Source organism: Halichoeres trimaculatus, unplaced genomic scaffold (assembly GCF_033239565.1).
Source record: "Halichoeres trimaculatus isolate MK-OKI-2021-1 unplaced genomic scaffold, fHalTri1.1 fHalTri1_scaffold_24, whole genome shotgun sequence".
Taxonomy (NCBI): domain Eukaryota; kingdom Metazoa; phylum Chordata; class Actinopteri; order Labriformes; family Labridae; genus Halichoeres; species Halichoeres trimaculatus.
Genome location: NW_027437202.1, coordinates 3,520,511 through 3,533,299, shown reverse-complemented (window position 1 = coordinate 3,533,299; position 12,789 = coordinate 3,520,511). Strand labels below are relative to the sequence as shown.

The 12,789-nt window shown below is 43.7% G+C and overlaps 1 protein-coding gene and 1 non-coding gene across 2 annotated transcripts in view; one reads left to right on the top strand and one right to left on the bottom strand.

Moving 5' to 3' along the window:
- Positions 1-11,148, bottom strand: part of LOC141786233 (cilia- and flagella-associated protein 47-like) — a 31,882-nt gene extending 20,734 nt beyond the window's left edge. The window contains exons 1-27 of the mRNA XM_074664985.1: positions 10,911-11,148; positions 10,437-10,594; positions 10,205-10,320; positions 9,955-10,093; positions 9,770-9,854; positions 9,538-9,678; positions 9,265-9,440; positions 8,849-8,955; positions 8,492-8,721; positions 8,220-8,421; positions 7,883-8,123; positions 7,617-7,769; positions 7,382-7,538; positions 7,202-7,298; positions 6,908-7,124; positions 6,582-6,826; positions 6,377-6,507; positions 5,714-5,836; positions 5,494-5,625; positions 5,335-5,412; positions 2,913-3,060; positions 2,746-2,825; positions 2,282-2,450; positions 2,106-2,191; positions 1,841-2,030; positions 882-1,089; positions 299-413 (exon numbers count right to left, since the gene is read on the bottom strand). Of these exons, the coding sequence (XP_074521086.1) occupies positions 299-413; positions 882-1,089; positions 1,841-2,030; positions 2,106-2,191; positions 2,282-2,450; positions 2,746-2,825; positions 2,913-3,060; positions 5,335-5,412; positions 5,494-5,625; positions 5,714-5,836; positions 6,377-6,507; positions 6,582-6,826; positions 6,908-7,124; positions 7,202-7,298; positions 7,382-7,538; positions 7,617-7,769; positions 7,883-8,123; positions 8,220-8,421; positions 8,492-8,721; positions 8,849-8,955; positions 9,265-9,440; positions 9,538-9,678; positions 9,770-9,854; positions 9,955-10,093; positions 10,205-10,320; positions 10,437-10,594; positions 10,911-11,054 (4,068 nt within the window). The 5' untranslated portion in view covers positions 11,055-11,148. The remainder of the gene's footprint in view (positions 1-298; positions 414-881; positions 1,090-1,840; positions 2,031-2,105; positions 2,192-2,281; positions 2,451-2,745; positions 2,826-2,912; positions 3,061-5,334; positions 5,413-5,493; positions 5,626-5,713; positions 5,837-6,376; positions 6,508-6,581; positions 6,827-6,907; positions 7,125-7,201; positions 7,299-7,381; positions 7,539-7,616; positions 7,770-7,882; positions 8,124-8,219; positions 8,422-8,491; positions 8,722-8,848; positions 8,956-9,264; positions 9,441-9,537; positions 9,679-9,769; positions 9,855-9,954; positions 10,094-10,204; positions 10,321-10,436; positions 10,595-10,910) is intronic.
- trnad-guc (transfer RNA aspartic acid (anticodon GUC)) lies at positions 9,022-9,093 on the top strand. Its single transcript has one exon. It is a non-coding gene; the product is annotated as a tRNA-Asp (tRNA).
- Positions 11,149-12,789: the final 1,641 nt, after the last annotated feature.

The following is a 12,789-nucleotide window of genomic DNA, read 5'->3' as shown; positions in this document are numbered from 1 at the left end:
GTAAGGGAGTGCAGGAATGTAGAGAAAATTACAGATAAAGACTGTCTTTGTGGAGGCTGATCCTTTGAGGCTCATTGAAAGCCTGGATTCACCACATCAGAGGAGCTTATTTGTAGCCAGATAAGGAAACAAAAGACAGAAGCTGTGTGAGTGAAATCCAAACTAATGACACAGAGTGCTGCACAAAGAATCTGCTCATCCACATGTTTGAATATCTGAAATTATTAGCAAGTACAACAACAATTGTGTGTGACTACAAGACAAATGGAGTGGAATAAGTATGAGCAGAAGGCCGTACCTGATTCTGGCTTCTGGTGGGGATGCTGTTCCCCTCTGGGAAGGTGACAGAAACAGGCTGGATTGTTTCATCTCCCAGTTTCACTTCGTCCACTTCAGCTGATATTGAGGTTCCTCTGCAGACAGGGGTTAGACATGAACAAGAACAACATGTCAGAATGTGCAGGAAAGCCTCTGTGCTTCAGTCACACAGATGTGGGTCAGAAACTCTGCCAGCACTGCGAGCAGGGCAGCCAGATTGCCGTCTACTGTGAAATCTGAATCACAATGCAAACCACCGAGGAGGCAGGATTAGCGTTTTGGCTTTGTGAGAGTGAACACGAGCGCAGGCCTGCCAGTAAATGAGTCCTGGTTTGATTGATAGAAATCCCACTGAAATGACTAAATCAGTTTATGTTCCTGTGTTTACTGTGCTTTTATTTAGCTCCAATGGCTCCACACAGCTGCTCTACTGCCTCAGGCTGGAAAAGATGTAAATACAATAAAGAATCCATCAAGGTTATTGCTTCATTTAGCCGGAACACGGATATCAACTGTGATCGTAAAGCAGCCGTTTAGAGGAGGATTCGTTTGTGGGAACCAACCTGGGGTATCCTGTCGCCTGTAGAGTGATCGTAGCGCTCGCGTTGGTTTCAAGAGTCACAGGTGTAAGGAGGATTCGAGGCGGGTGGATGGTGATGCGAGGACGCGGGTGAGTCACAGTGATGGAGAGCTCTCTGTAGGGTCCGATCTCCTCACCCTCCTCGTCTCCCAGGTAGAGAGGCAGCAACAGTTTAGTCATGTTTCTGCTCCCTGGAAGAAAAAATGCAGTTTTTGTGTTGCCTTTAAAAGGTGCTCCATCTGTATATACGACACCTCCCAATATCTGAACCCAGCTGAATTCATTCATTCTTACTTGACGTTGGTGTTTCCACTTTTTTTCTACATTTTTTCACCAAACTGACATGTAATCACAGCGGGGTTAAGGTTGCTCATTCCATCCTGACAGGATGAAGATTAATGAGTGATTCTCACCAGCTCCGTAATACAACAGAAGCTGAAAGTGAAGACTTTTGCTGACTCCCTCTGCAGCTATTCAGAGGTGCCATGTGTGTTCTCCATCTGCAGCTTTATGCTAGTGTGAGAAGCGTCGACGCACGAGAAATAGGCAGATAAAATCTTGCAAGGTAGTGAAGAGGTGTGTTTTGTTTTCAGTGCCTGAGTTGTTTTGTGCTCAGTTTATCGAACAAACTGTATGAAAACAATCAAATCTGCATTCTAACTTTGATTACACTTATGGAGCTCTACTTGTGTTGGCATGCAGATGCTTATTTTATAGATCATTTCTGCCACAGATAAAAGCATCCACTGTCACGCATGAGAAGCGTAATGCTGCAAACAAAAGGAAATTCAGCTGCAGATAGACGACATCTGTTCCTGGCAGTGTATCTGAGCTGCTGAGTATCTGTGCTTAGAAAGCAGCGAGGGTGAAATTCAACATCGTAGCAAATGTGATTAATGTGGTAAGGATCGTCATTTGTTTGTTTTTAATGAATATTCTCACCTGCGAAGAGCGCCTCAGGTTGGATGTTGACCGTCAAGCTGATGGACTGCCCAGGCTTCAGACGGCCTGATGTTGGAGTACATGAAAGCAGCGCCCCCTCTTTTCCTGTCTCGAACCACCAGTTGACGTATGCACGGACACCTCCACGCCAAAACACGCTGTCTTCACGCGCTGCTTTGAGCTCCACTGTCTGCAGAGAAACATGACGTGAAAGTAAAATCAATAAAAAAATATGCAAAGATATGGAAATGAAAGGAGGTTAAACCTTAGTGAGAGCTTCAGACTCTGGCGCCAAAGGTTCCACGTGGAACTGTAGGCTGCATGGGGTCATTTCTAGAGGTGCGCACAACACTAGAACCAAAATCAGGAAATTTTCTTTAAGTCTGCGCAGAATTGTAGTTTCAAGCGTCAGCGCTGACCACAAACACGTGATGACCTCACCTGTAGCTTGTACGCGTTGTGACTGCCGTGCAGGCTGAGCACAGTTTTTGACAACATGGAGTGAGGAGGAAGCTGAGCAGGATGTTCGAGTGGAGAGAGGAGGAAAAGAAGCAGCGGGCCATCTGATACCGTTGACCTTCAGCGGCAGGTCAAAGTCATAGCTAGCCGCCTGAAAAAAGAAGGAGAAGACCCTCTTTGACTGAACACTTACAGACACAAATAAAGGAGCATTTCACAGGTTTGTTATAGCTGTATCTGTCAGAACTAATAAGCTGAACAGAGATGAAATTAAAGTTTACTGCCGCCACTTTACCACCTGCTACTGTTTGATTATCAGCTGTGAGAGACACAAGGTCAAACGCACCACCTGTACAGCGCTGTGTGTTTGGGAAATGTAGTTTGAAACATTTGTGTTTAGACTACACAAGCGTAAGATTATATGTTTATGCAGGTTAAGGTCTCACCTGGGTGGGGGAGAAGACAAGAGAACAGTCGATAGTCTGGTGCCCCTGAACTTCCACCACACTCACACCTGCTTCCTTATCTGTAGACAAATGCAGAGACGGTCACAAGGACACACTTTCTGACCTTCTGCTGCATGCTGTATTGTGTGTGAGGTGTAAATACTCACTTTCTGAAGGCTGAGGCAGCTGCAGAGAGAAGTCCTTGTAGTCCGAGAGGTCAAAGGTGACCCGAGCTGCAGCTGCGGAGCGGTTCACCAGAGTGAACGGAATGGATCGCCGAGAACCAGCGTAGACACCGCCAAACTGAAAATGGGACTGGGAGGGAAACACATGCAGATGAGAAGAGTAGGTCAGGTGTCAGCTTTTTCGGCATATCAGGAAGAAATCTAATCATGACATTTAAAGCGCCCAATCATTTGCATTTCCAGCAGACAGAAGAGCACAAACAGTGTGGTGAAAGCTAACCCTCCCTGCCTTTTTGATGGAGCATCAAGCTCTGTTTTACTTTATTCTCATCTCTGCAGACTTATGAAAACCGTCTTTCTGGAAGTTTCAGACAGCAGCTTGATTGAAAATGAGCTACAGCAAATAACAATGAGAGAGAGGGAATCGGGTTTTTTTTGCTTTTGTGAAGCGCAGAGGTATAAAAGCAGAAGATCCTTGACTGTTTCTTTCACAAAAGTGCAGCCTGTGCTGTTTCTATAGAAACACACTTTGATGAAGTCCTCTCTCCTTAAACATCACCTATCCTCTTTATTTTACCAAACCCTTAAGCTCAGGAGTTAGAAACATGATGATTATACTGTGATTTTTTTTGTCCCTCCAGCTCTGGTGTTGGGCCACGATACACTTTTCTTTCAGATTGCTCTCGTTGGACGTGTGATCTTTGGACATGACACTCTGTAACTCCATATTTTTTAGTTTGGTCCACCTCACTCTGGAAAATCACTGCGCCTCTCTATTTCTCATCTCCTGTCCATCACTCTGATAGCTCCTGTCAGTGCGTCTCTGCAGAGACTGACAGGTCACCACAGCCACTGTGAGGTCAGTGACTCTACAAAAAGCTGCTGCAGTTGAGTAGCAACCCCAGACTACTGTCAATATGTGTCAATGGTTAGACCTGGATTATAGTGACTCCATTTTTCAACATTATTTTCAATATTCTTTTTGTTCGAAAGTAATGAAACTTGAATTCTTACCTCCACCAAGAAGGTTATGTTTTGGGGAGAGTTTCTCTGTTAGTCTCAAAAAGTAACAAACAGATCTTGATGAAATGTTCAGGAAATGTTCAAAATGGGATAAGGAAGAAGTGATTAAATTTTGGAGGTGATCTGGATCACCTCCTGGATCCAGTACTTTTTTAAAGGATTCTATATTATTGTGAAATAGGGCTGTTTTCACCATATGTGTATATAACTCCGCCATAAATGGTCAGATTGCTTTGCAAAACAACACAAGACAAGGTCACCATAATTTCTGACAGATGTAAAAAAAAAATGATCCAGATCCTGGAAATATTCTGGATACTAAGATCCAGAATGTGAAATATGTACTGGGTCATCATAATGTTTAACATTCAGTGTTCACTGTTAAAATCCAAATAGTTATGTCTCTTTTTTTGCTTTCGTAGACTGGAAGTCAAGTAGTTGGATAACTCCATCAAATTTTCTGTCCTTCACTCCTCCAAAAACTTTTCTCTCCCTTTCTCTCGAGCTGTAAAATGAATTCCAAGAGCACAGAATTTGTGTAGGACTTCCATACACATTCTAAATCAAAGAAATAAGACACATTGTACTTTTTGGAGAAACAGCTCAATGGACCGCCTACACAGTCTACAACTTGTGTAATAGTTTTGCAGGGAAAGGAAAAGCTTTTTCTAAGTTAACTTGTTGGATTGTCGATATCTGAGTGTGTTTTGCTTTGGAATGACTGAATGTTCAGACGCAGAAAGGATGAACTTAGCGTGTTTTAACAACAAACAGACTGAGCTCATTCTGATACTTAAACTCCTTGTAATCTCTCTTTAATGTCTCATGGTTATGTAAAAACCACTTCACATCAAATTTCTCTCCATTGTTCTAACAAATTTACAAACGACCCTGTGTGACAAGTGCAATCAATACGCAGAACAAACTCTCCATTACGCTGATTGCACTTGCAGCACGACGCAAAACTCAGATTGATTTATTTGGCAACAATCGCTGCAAATACAAGGCCGCAATCATGAATTAGTGAAATTAAATGAGGGGAAGAATACAAAGGAGATAAAAGCGTATGAAAGATCAGATCGTATGAAGCGGGGTGACAGATTGATGAGCTGTCAACAGACGAGACAGAACAGAGCATGAATATTCTGTCACAAATCTATTTTTATTGATTTCGTTTTCTTTCCAGAAACTTTTTCTCATAAGTTTGAGCTGCAGCCACTTGAGGACAGAGGCATGTAAAATTGATAATGCTTGTTAGATTTTCTCTTTTTGGCAGCATCGTGAAGTAGTTGTTTTAAAAAGCTTTGTTAAGTTTCTAAAATCATTCTGTAACGAGGCATCCTGATGTGATAGTTTTTTCACTGCTGTTCATTAAACTCACCACATTGATATCTACATTTGGAGGCTCCACAGATCCGCCCACTCTCAGCTCCACGGACTTCATGCCCCTCAGAGCGATCTGTTACACACACAGAAGCTTAAGCACATGAATCCAAAGAGAGGTAAAAATAGATCTTCTCCTCTTGTTTCTATCTCTTACCTTTACTCTGGTGTCAAACCTGATAACAGAGTCAGGGGTGAAGTGGATGTGGAGTGTCGCCTGCCCTCCACTTGGCACCACGCCCTCTGATGGAGTCAGGATCAGGCCTGGGAGAGGGCAAACATCCAGCACCTGCAAACACAAGAAAGCAGAAGAGATGCTGCTTTTTTTGTTCCCAGCTGCTTGGAGTGTCTGTGAAAATGTGTGTGTGTGTGTGCACCTGGAAGTAAGCATGGTTCTGCCCGATGTTGTGTAAGACTGCAGCTCTTGTAGAAGTCACGTCAAGAGGAACTGATCCAAAGGAGACGTGTTTCTCCGCCAGCTGGACAGAGGTGCTGTGAACCTGAAAGAAGCACACGTTATCACTCACTATCTTCTACATCCCTGCACCACCCACTCTCCTAAAACCTGCCTTGTCTCATTCAAATCGAGTCACTTCTCTGTCACATTTTACAAGGCATCTCCCAGAGCGTGCGTGTAAGTGTGTGTATGTGTGAGACACATCCACAGATGATGACACACAACAGCAAGCGAGCAGGAGAGATTTTTCATTGGAAAAAAAAGCCCTAACTTTAAACACAACACTGCCTGTTGCTGTGTTCTGGTCCGCTGAGGCTGCTGTCAGAGCAGGGATCAATACCTGCCTCTGTGATGGATTTTGCCTCCTATGATTGTTGAGCTTTGGTAAAAACAAATGGGCTCTTTCTATTTGGCCGGTCGTTTCATTTCTTTTATGAATCACCTTTTGGATTGTTGGAAATCTTTTCGGTATTAACTTTTATTTTACGGCTTTCTCGAGCACTTCCAAGCAGACTGAGCATCAGAAAAGTTTAGCTACATAGAAGAGAGTGTAGATCAGATGCCTGATTTATGCAACGCTAACCTTAGCGACACAGTGCAGGCGTTGTGTGTTACCATCATGGACGCAGAGCTCAAAGTCTCCTTCTGCAGGGAAGGAGAAGGATGGATGCCACAACACCTCGCAGTCTAGCTCTCTGTGTGGCTCCACAGTGCCTACAGAGAAAGAAACGATGAGTCAGCATTTATCTTCGCATGTTTTTAAAGTGAGGCTTTCTCTGTCACCTCACCTGTGGCCGGTCTGATGGAGAAGAGGACGCCGCTCTCTGTGACGACAGGCCTCCATGTGAACTCTGCAGGGTGGTTACGCTTGTTTACAAGGGTAACTGAGCTCCTGTATCCTGACTGGGCGAGCAGATTTGGAGTAGGATGCAGCACCAGAAGAGTGGTGGACAGCTCCAACGCTACAGGGACCACCTGGGCTTGCACTTGGATCTGACCTGGGTGTTTCTGGTTCACAGAGTACGAAACAGGTCTAGGAAGAAGAAGAAGTTTGTGTTTCACTCTTCTCAGTGCAGTTTAAACCCAATCAGCTGCCTCCCCTTCCATCACTGACCTGCAGAAAGGACCAAGCTTGCTGCTTTGGAATGTCAAAGGTAGAGTGTTGTGGGAGGATGGCGGCAGGACGTGGGAGAGGGGTGAGGAGCCCTGCAGCTCAGGGGAGTCTACCTCCAGCTGCACCCACACAAACGTTGAAAGACGATTGATCAGCTGCAGCTTCACAACACTCACTGATTGAGCACACACTTGCCCAAAGTTCACCAGTGAAGGTCCTAACACAGAAAAAACAGAAATTTTTACTGAGGTTTTGACACAGAATGAATTCTGAAATCAAACAAATTTGTCGTACCTATTTCAACCTGGTAAAGCTCCTGTGCGCTTAAAGTCTTGGTGCAGTCTGCCATCTCCTGGCTGGTTGAAGGAACTGCAAGCATGACCTCTGAAACCTAAAGAGGATGAAAAACAGCTTTTGTGTAAGTGATCCATCACCGTCTGAGTCGATTTAAAATATTCAGCTTCAGGTTTTGACCTGTCGAATCTTGGACGCCGTGTTTTTGCCACTGCACTTCAGCTTCACCTCTTGGATCTTACTGCTCTCCAGGTCGCAGATGTTGAGGAAAGGCGGGACGAGGCCTTGAGCAGGAACTATCCCAATATCCACATCATCCTGCACTTCCTCCTGCTGTCTATCATTCAAAGAAACTCAAAATAATCACTGCGTAGGATATAAAAGTCAGGAATCAGATTTCCATAAAGAAACCAACCTTTCACGAATCTTCTCCAGACGTGTTTGTCTCAGCTGTTCGATGAAGTCTTGGTAAGTCTGTCGATGCTGCTGCCTCTGCTTCTCCTCTTCCTCAGTGAAAGAGTAGTCGGTGTCCATGTAGCGATAGCGGTGAACACCAGTAAAAATGGTCCTTGAACAATACAGTGTTTTATCAACTCTTAGACTCCACAGTGTTTTCTGTTTTGATCTCAGGGTCAGATTTGACCATGTGGCACCATTCGTGGTTAAGTTTCAGCACTTTACCTGTACTGTCTGTGCGGAGAAGCAGGCCTGATGCTTGCTGCTCGGTCATTTGGAAAAGCAAGGAACTCTCCACCTTCCTCTTGCACCTCTTCACCTTGCTTTCTCCCCCTGCGATGCATGTGAAGTCGCGTTTTGTCTGCGCTGAGGACAGCAGCGTGCGCCATCCTGCGGCACTGGGCCAGGTCTCTGGAGTGAACGTGAGGCTGTGATCCTGTTGGGTTGGTTACTGCGGGAGTTATACCTGGAATAAGGACCAATCAGAGAGTATCACGGATGAGACGGAAGAGGAAAGTCAGAGATATGAGTCTGTGTTCAAGATTCAGCTTTCAGTGTCTACCAGTGTTTAGTTTCAGCGCAGGGTGTGTGGTCTCAACGCAGCAGACAGCAGACAGGTGAAGGGTCATGGTGTGAAAGCTACACAGCTCAGTCCCAGCTTCATCTTCAGCAGCGCCCCTCCGAACAACCTGACCTAAAACATCCAGCTTCTGTAGCACCTGGAAGCTCCCTTGTTGTCGAGCAGTGAAAGACAACACCACATCCTGAGGAACATGACAGAAGTGAAGTCCAGGCTTGTCTTTGATTTGTAAATAAAAACAGACAAACTTTTACCTGGCATTGCCCAGGAGGGATGGTGCCAGACGAGGGCTTGGTGGTGAAGTGTGCTAACTTGCGGAAACGAAAGGTGACAGGAAGTAGAGGGCAGAGGTTCTGCAGCACACACAGGAGGTCAGCACGTCTGCCTTTCACGCAAGTATGGAAATCAAATTTTTGAGAAGGGGTTGGGTGCAGGGACACGGGGAACCCAGAGCCGGTTACTGCCAGCTCCACACTGCTGTTGGCTGAAGAGAAGAAGGAAAAGACAAAACTCTTCTCTGGATAAGCTGCTTCAGAGATTACATGAACTGAACGGCAGGCTTGAAGCAGACCTCAGACTGTTCTGTGTTGCGCAATCAGTGTGTGGCTTACCTGCACTGTGAGTGAAGCCATGTCTGCTTCCTACAGACTCAAACTGGAGGAAAAGGCAGAAGTCTCTCCGTCTGGATGAGGAATCCTGCTTCTCTTTTTTCAGTTTACTGTAAAAGCATACATTCATTGAGTTCTAGATAAATTCTGACAAAGCCCTTATCACAACTATATGCTCCTCGTTAGTATAGTGGAGAGTATCCCCGCCTGTCACGCGGGAGACCGGGGTTCGATTCCCCGACGGGGAGTAACATTGTTTTTTCCCCTTGTCGTGACCTCAAAACACAATCTTTACCCCAAATGTACAGTAGCATACCGAATACTTACCTCTTGAACAACATAAGACATGGTTTCATCACCGTTAGAAATGTCATTCATGTAGCTTTCAGACAAATTTGACACATCAAAAGACAGTTTACCTCTTATCATCGGGGCTGAATCGTACTGCTACAGTGGTTTGATCATATGCACCCAAACGACCCTGTTTTGGGACACAAACCAAGACCCGGGACAGGTCCTGAGTATCTGTGCGGCTGCTGCACTTCTCAATTCCTTCCAGCAGAGTGGCATCTGTGCTCCTCTGGAGGTCTGTTCCCTAGGGGAGTAATCCTGTTACCTTGCATGAACACAAACACGCCTCTCTGTGTATGAGCAGTGCAGACCACACCGGCTCCCAAGGGTGTGTCACTCACCGCCTCGGTTCCAGCAGCAGTTCTCTGGAGCATGCAGACCCAGTCACAAGCTTGGGGTGCATTGTTTCTCAGGACTATATTCTCAACACAAGATGTCCCAAAGTATGTAGGTCCGAACCAGAGGCAGGACAGAGGAGCTCCCTGTAAAAAAGACAACAGGTTTGATTCGCTCAGCTACAACAGTGGACACCATTTGATATGGCAAATAAAGAAAACATCAAGTGTGGTTAACCTGCATGTCGAAGATCTCAAGGTGCTGGTCCACCACCTCAGCTCTGATTCTGAGAGCCAAAGCAGAGCCATTCTGGAGTTTCACCCTAGAAGACAAGGACAGTGAAGCCTCCTTTCAAGATGTTCTCCAAAAAGCTATGATAATTTTGAAAGCTTCCACAACATTTTCTTGGTAGTTCTGCTTACAGAGCTTTCTCATCAATCAGCCTGGGTACATCTGTACGCAATTCCACTTTAAGCCACTGGGTGGCACCAGCTGCTATGAGTCCACTGCAGGGGGACAGTGTGACTGAGGGGCCTCCACTGTAATGGACCTGGAACAAACCTTTAACATACAAACATGCACACATGTGCACATTAAAGTATTTATCTGCTGGATGTTGCCGAGTCCTGCAACCCAACGGAAAATGCTTTCATTTGACCATTTTCATTTTACCTGCTGCTGATCCCTGATTGGTTATAGGGTGATGTTTAGTGATCACCTTACTGATCGCAGCTGTACAGCCAAAATCTAAATCTGAGTCCATCAGGAGGGAACACACCTTTGGAAACCTGCACATGCACACAAAGAAAATATCTCACGCGTTGATACTTAACATGATGAATCCTTCATATCTCAACAACACTTTCTGTTAGGTGTTAGTGTTTAATATGTCTTGCTTGCTTACCCCAGCACTGGAATTTTAATGGTGTCCACATCATCTACACGGACCAGGAGAGTGTCTCTAACCTCTTCTTCTACTCTAGGAGTGAACTCCAGGACACCACTCACAGACAGACCAGGGGGGACCACTTCTGCTGAGCTGGATGCTGTGAATCTGAAAAACTGCTGGTTCCAAATAAGAATGATATATTTTTTATTTACTGATAACTAATAAACTGGTTTTATTACACAGGTTAAGCCAGGTATGTAGTGTCATGAAAGTGATGTAACACTTGCACTCGTAGTTTAAAGCCCATAAAATATCCAATAAGCTAATTTAACCAGAGACAAAAGCTACAGGGGCGATGCTAACATTTAAATTTAACCTTTGAGGTGCTAGCTAGTATAACTCACCCACAAAAACTCAACCTCACCATGAATGATTATTCCTTATTAATTTCATGTTTTAATTGTTTAAAACTCTTGAATTTTGAATTACCTTTAACTCGGGCTTCTCTATCACTATTTTCTTCGAAGTTTTCCCAACATTTCTTGCTCTTACAGTCGTCCTGTAAACCTGCCCGAGGGTCACATCGTGGAACTCGACGCACGGTGGGTCGACTTGAACACTTAAACCAGACATTTTATAACTATAACGTTTGTATTCAAATATAAGTTCTTCAAAAATAATATTTAAGTGCGTCACAGACACTTCCTTCGTGTAGTTTTTGTCACTCACAAAGTCGCATACCGACAGTCAACTTAACTGTTGCTACCCAAACGGAGGGGGCGACAGCTCAGGTGGTAACTACGCAACAACCTACTAGGTGTGCTCGATTTACAGCCCGGGTAGTTGGACTGGGCGGTGCAGCTCTTTCTCAAAAGAAATTTTTAGTTCAAACGAGTTTGAGTTCATTCAGAACTAAACGATAAAGAAGGCTTAATGATTTATAGAAAAACACGGAACAGCTTAGCTCTGCCAGGCCCTGTAGAGTAGTGTTGTGTCGTACCAGTTGGAGTAATTTGAAACCGTTAGCTATATACGGTGACCCTGGTTTGCAAAACAGAGCATAAAAAAAGCTAACTCAAAAAAATTAAATGTAAGTTGTCACCGTAAATTTAATTTTTATTGAATTACTTTTTAAAATTTATTTCCCTTGACTGTCATGAAAGGTGCAGACAATTAAAATGTCTTATTATAATAATAATAATAATAATAATAATAATAATAATTATTATTATTATTATTATTATTATTATTATTATTCAACTTATTTACTTAATAAATAGAAATAATACTTAAGATTTGATTTGATTTTTATTTGTCTCAAAAAAGCGCATTAAAAAAAAACAATATTTGTGATAGGAAAAAAAAAAAAAAAAAGCACACAATGATAAAGTGTGAGTTCGAGAAGGGACTGAAGGAAGCAAAGCTTATCAAGTTCAGCCCCCCCTTACACTGTCATATAATTTCATTATTCACACAACAAACAACTTTAACATAAAGAGATATGAATGTAAAGTAATTTGCTAAGACTGCATTAATTTGCAACGTAATGATATATTATAATACAATACATATGCATCAATGAAGTACACACAGATTTTTATTTTCTTTTTTATGTCGCTCTTTTTACCAGAAAAGGGGAAACCTGGTCACCCGGAGGAAACCATTAGGTGGAAAGGCGTCTCCTGAGTTTTTTTTTTCTCTTTTTACAAAGTGGGGGAAACCGGGGCACCCGGAGAAAACCATTTGGTAGTAAGTCAGCTCTAAAGCTGCCATTTCACTTTGGGGCAAAAAGTTTCTGCTGAGAAACTGTCCTGTCTTGTCCTGTGAGTCCTGTTCTGAGTGGGAAAGTAAGGGCCATTATGAATCAAAGGTCGAATTCTTTTCTGAGGCACAAAAATAGTGCAAAACAAAGTCATCTTCAGGAGGAGGGTCTTTGGAATATACGATTTGAGGATGCAACATGTACCATCACTCTTTGCTAATTTTCTGCACGGTTAACAACATTGATTGAATCCTGTTAGTGAACTGAAGATGTTGTTTTGGATGCAGCACATTTAAAACAGCTCAAATAAACCGCGCACAAGAAAAAAAAAGAATGAAAAAAATGCAAGAACAAATCCACCGATCGAAAACTCAGGGTCTGTCAGTTCGTCTAAATTCTGTCCTCCTGTTCTCTCTGACTCAAGCTCATTTAGATCCTCATTAGCAGCAGGGTCAACAACTCCTGCTCCAGGATTGGCTGGCACGTCTATAACATCATCTGCAGCCTCCCTGACCTCATCTCTTGCAAAATTATTCAGAGGTGCTGCTCCAAGATTGGCTAGCACGTCCATGACATTATCCGCAGCATCCCGCGCCTCATCTCTTG